General features: G+C 32.3%; 1 protein-coding gene across 3 annotated transcripts in view; it reads left to right on the top strand.

Moving 5' to 3' along the window:
• Positions 1–5,507, top strand: part of LOC106474467 (DNA repair protein REV1-like) — a 42,247-nt gene that overhangs the window by 9,253 nt on the left and 27,487 nt on the right. For all 3 annotated transcript variants that reach the window (XR_002613961.1, XM_013935161.2, XM_022402777.1), the window contains one exon: positions 3,923–4,143. Coding sequence is in view for 2 of the 3 variants with exons in the window: in XM_013935161.2 (XP_013790615.2) it covers positions 3,923–4,143 (221 nt within the window). In the remaining variant the exon portion in view is untranslated. The remainder of the gene's footprint in view (positions 1–3,922; positions 4,144–5,507) is intronic.

Raw genomic sequence — 5,507 nt, forward strand, 5'->3', positions numbered from 1 at the left:
AAACATCAATAGAAGTAACAGGTGCCTTAAAGTTCTACATACAGGGTGATTGTTACAGAAACATCAATAGAAGTAACAAATGCCTTAAAGGTTTACATACAGGGTGATTGTTACAGAATCCTCAATAGAAGTAACAAGTGCCTTAAAGGTTTACATACAGGATGATTGTTACAGAAACATCAACAGAAGTAACAGGTGCCTTAAAGTTCTACATACAGGGTGATTGTTACAGAAACATCAACAAAAATAACAGGTGCCTTAGAGTTCTACATACTGGGTGATTGTTATAGAAACATCAACAGAAGTAACAGGTGCCTTAAAGTTCTACACACAGGGTGATTGTTAGAGAAACATCAACAGAAGTAACAGGTGCCTTAAAGTTCTACGTACAGGGTGATTGTTACAGAAACATCAACAGAAGTAATAGGTGCCTTAAAGTTCTTCATACAGGGTGATTGTTACAGAAACATTAGAAGAAGTAACAGGTGCCTTAAAGTTTTACATACAGGGTGATTATTACAGAAATACCAACACAAAAACTTTAAGGCACCTGTTAATTCATACAGGGTGATTGTTACAGAAACACCAACAAAAATAACAGGTGCTTTAAAGTTTTACATACAGGGGTCACTGTTACAGAAATATCAACAGAAGTGACAGGTGCCTTAAAGTTCTACATACAGGGTGATTGTTACAGAAACACTAACAAAAATAACAGGTGCCTTAAAGTTCTACATACTGGGTGATTGTTACAGAAACATCAACAGAAGTAGCAGGTGCCTGAAAGTTTTACATACAGGGTCACTATTATAGAAACATCAATAACAGTATAATAGTGAGAATAAAACATTCCTTTAGGTGACACTCATAGAGTAGGCCCTTACAGTTGTTTATTGTTTTAACTGAACATATGGAGATTAGTTACCAAGTAAAAGTACAATTTGGATTCTTTAGTTTTGTTTACATGAGCAGATATTTAACTCAAAATATGTATACATCTTGAAGCTTAAGATCTTTCTGTTGGTAAACTAGTAAGCAATCTTCTTTTTCTGCCTTATGTAAGTTTGTGAATTCTTTACAGTTTCAGATTTATTTTGAAATATTTACCTGTCATAAAATGAAATGTTTGACATTAAAAGTAGAAAAACAACATGGATCACAAAGCATTAACAAATAATCTCATGAAAAAAGAAACTGTTATCAATTAGCAAGGTAAGGGGTTTTAGATTTTTAAGATTAAACCTGCTAAGCTAAGATAAGTGTGACAATCTGCTTAGTGTTGAGCAAGTTGAGTTAGTTCAAAGTAACAGATAGCACTGAACAAGCAACACAAGCGGAAACTTTAGGTAAGAAACAATTTTGAAAATATGGTAAAGGATATCCCAGGTAGGTGATTTGTAGAAACCTCTTGAAAAATATCTTCATGAGAAATATGGTAAAGGATGTCCCAGGTAAGTCACTTATAAAAAACCCTTGAAAAATATCTTCATGAGAAATATGGTAAAGGATGTCCAAGGTAAGTGATTTGTAGAAACCCCTTGAAAAATATCTTTATGAAAAATATGGTAAAGGATGTCCCAGGTAAGTGATTTGTAGAAACCCCTTGAAAAATATCTTAATGAAAAATATGGTAAAGGATGTCCCAGGTAGGTCATATATAAAAACCTATTGACAAATGATGTTGTAAAGGATGTCCCGGTTAGGTCACTTATAGAAACCCCTTGAAAAATATCTTCATGAAAAATGATCTGGTAAATGATGTCCCAAGAAGTCATTTATAAAAAAACCCTTTAAAAAAGATGTGATAAAGGATGTCCCAGTTAGGTCGTTAACAGAAACCCATGAAAAAAATGATACTGTAAAGGATGTCCCAGGTAGTTCATTTATAGAAACCCCAACAAAAATGTGTTGTGAAGGATGTCCCAGTTATGTCATTTATAGAAACCCATTGAAAAATGATTTGGTAAAGGAAGTTCCAGTTAGGCCAATTATAGAAACCCCCAAAAAATGATGATGTAAAGCATGTCACAGTTAGGTCATTGATAGAAACCCCTTGAAAAACTATGTTGTAAAGGATGTCCCAAGTAGGTTATTTATAGAAACCCATTGAAAAATGATGTGCTAAAGGATGTCCCAGGTAAGTCATTTAAGAAACCCATTGAAAAATATCTTCATGAAAAATAATGTGGTAAAGGATGTCCCAGTTTGGTTATTTATGGAAACCCATTAAAAAATGATGTGGTAAAGGATGTCCCAGTTATGTCATTTATAGAAACCCATTGAAAAATGATGTGGTAAAGGATGACCCAGTTTGGTCATTTATAAAAACCCATTGAAAAATGATGTGGTAAAGGATGTCCCAGTTAGGTCGTTTATAGAAATATCTTGAAAAAGGATGTCCCAATTAGGTCATTTATAGAAATCCATTAAAAATGGTGTCATAAAGGATGTCCCAGTTAGGTCATTTATGGAAACCCATTCAAAAATAATGTGGTAAAGGATGTCCCAATTAGGTCATTTATAGAAACCCATTAATAATGGTGTAATGTCCTAGGTAGTTCACTTATATAAACCTCTTGAAAAATGGTGTGGTGAAGGATGTCCCTGATACATCATTTATAGAAACACCTTAAAAATGATGTCCCCGGTAGGTCATTTATGGAAACGCATTGAAAAATGATGTGTTATAGGATCTCCCAGTTAGGTCATTTATAGAAACCCTAGAAAAAGTATGTGGTAAAGGATATCCCATTTAGGTCATTTATAGAAACCCCAAGATTAATGATGTGCTAAAGGGTGTCCCAGTTAGGTGATTTACAGAAACACATTGAAAAATGATCTGGTAAATGATATTCCTGTTACATCATTTATAGAAACCCCTTTGAAAAATGATGTGTTATAGGATATCCCAGTTAGGTCATTTATAGAAACTCGTTAAAAAATGATGTGGGAAAGTATATCCCGGATAAGTATTTTGTTAAATTTAACAAAATTGATACATTGATTTGACTGTGAACTACATTGTTTATAGAAATGGAGAAACAGAGAAGAATTGGCGTTAATAGATTTACACTTTTTTTGGTTTTTTTATTTAGTGTCATAGTTATAGTTTGAATACTGAAATCTGACAAAAAAGTTAGAAGCCAGTAAGTCTAATACTTGTCATAAAAGTTGCATCTAATCATCAGGTTTTTTCATCACATTTCTTTTAATTTGTTGATTATGCTGTGGAGAAATTAAGAGGAACCTAAAAAAACAAAATTACAGTGTAACATGATTTTTATCATAAATATTAGCATGTTAGTACAAGTGTTTTAACCATTGTTTTTTACTGTCTTTTAACAGTGGGTGTTTCATTAAATGCTTTTGTTTTCGTGTAAGGTTTCAAGGATGTGTAACCCTTTGATGTTGTTAAAGCAGAATGATAATTTTTATTGAAAAAAAGGATGCTTATCTGGTGCATTTAAGAATGTTTTTCTAACAAATGGATATGTTTATAAACTCCCTCTGGAGAGGATTATTTTCAATATACATTTTATTTATGGAGAACCTTTGGGTCATAAAAAACTTCTTGAGAGATCTGGACAGTATCTTTTAATTTCAAATATATTTCTTGTAAATTTGAATTGTTTAGTGCTTATTTGAAGCATAAAATTTCAATTGATACCAACCTAGAAAAGAGATTGTTGACTTCTGTAGTTAATTTGGCAGATCAGCTCTGCCTGAAATATTTGCAATTGGAAGATGAAACCACTTTTATAGCTTTATATACCTATTCAGCTCAAACGTAAGTTTTTTCATGTTGTTTTGTGAAATTCTTATAACTCTCGTGTGGTAAATTGGTGAAATAAATGTTGCTGATATATTTTTTTTCTTTTTTGCAAGTTAGTTTGTGTGTGAAATCATATATTATCTGATGTAGGTGTTGGTCCTGCCACAAAATCCAGGTTAGAAACACTTGGCATAACCACATGTGGTCAACTTCAATCTCAGTCCCTTCAATTATTGCAAAAAGAATTTGGTCAAAAAACTGGTCAGTCTCTATTTGACCACTGTAGGGGCTTGGATCACCGTGTTGTAAAGAGTGAAAAAGAACGTAAATCGGTATCAGCAGAAGTAAATTATGGTATTCGCTTTGAAAAAGTGAGTAACCCTTTTTTTACTTCTGATATCAAATCAACCAGACATAAACAGTAGTTTACAGATCGTTAATTATTAGTGTTATGTAAAACACCTTATACACCAGGTGGGCAGCATGTTTTAATCACAAAAAAAATCTGAAATTCACTATCAATTTATGAATTCTATTAAAAAATTTTAAATAGAACAATTATTAACATTTTATGTAATAATACAGAAAAGTATGCTTTGATCTACGTTAACCCTTTGGATATGGCAGGCTCAAAGTGTGCATGTCATGACCTTTTACAGAGTTAAAAAGTATTCATATATATTTATGGTTTTGTACTTCTGATTTTAGGAAAACGAGTAAGTTCAAGAAGTCAATTTAACACAAAAATACTATACCCTATAACCTGACTGCTTTCGAAAGTTTGCCCTTTTGAAAGAGCTTGGGTTATAGGTATTGTATTTACAGTTTTGTACCAATGTTAAGTTATAATTTTTACATTATTTGTAGTTATCTGGACCTTTAAAGCAAATTTCACAAATTTAAGCCAAACATTTTGTTGAAAAGATCTTCTATCAAGACCTTGAAAACAAGCTATATATCACATAAAATGTCAGTCATAATGAAATTAACACATTGGGTATACACTTGATGAATAAGATTTGGTTGAACCCTTTCTTGACTAGCTTTTCAGTAACCTTCTTGCCATAACTATTCATAAAATCTTTCTGCATTAGCAGAGAAATGTACTGGGCATTTTTTGAGGCAGTCTCAAAATGTTCCTTAAGCCTAATATCACCAAAGGTCACCACAAAGCGAAGCAAGTCTTGGAAGACTCACTCATTTTCTATTGCTTTCTTTTGAATGTCATTTGCCTCCTTGTGACCTCTCAGTGGTAGTTCGCATAATTTGACCCCTGGAGTCTGAGGAAACTGATGCTGCAATAATGTCAGGTTCAGCTAACAGGCTGGTAGCCACGGACACTGAAAAATAACTCAAATAATGTTTTCCATAGCCAATTAAGTTGTCTATTTACAACAAAAACTACTCATTTCTCTGTTTGCATGACATTTAATTCCTTATTACTAAACCTCTGATGAATAGTTTGAAGTATGGAAAGCCAGAAAATGATCTGAAACAACTTTCAAATATAATATTTGGTAAGTATTGATTTTTCAAACAAAAAAAGTTTAATTGGGATTGGATTTTTGAGTTATTCTTACAACACAGTTAAGGATCAAAAAACAACTTCATAAATTTAGCTTTTATGACAGTCTAGACATAAAAATTTAATGTAGAATTATTTTCAAAATCATGAAGATATTTTTCAAGGGGTTTCTATAAATCACTTACCTGGGACATCCTTTACCATATTTTT

This window comes from Limulus polyphemus, unplaced genomic scaffold (genome assembly GCF_000517525.1).
Source record: "Limulus polyphemus unplaced genomic scaffold, Limulus_polyphemus-2.1.2 Scaffold7256, whole genome shotgun sequence".
In the NCBI taxonomy this organism is placed as follows: Eukaryota; Metazoa; Arthropoda; class Merostomata; order Xiphosura; family Limulidae; genus Limulus; species Limulus polyphemus.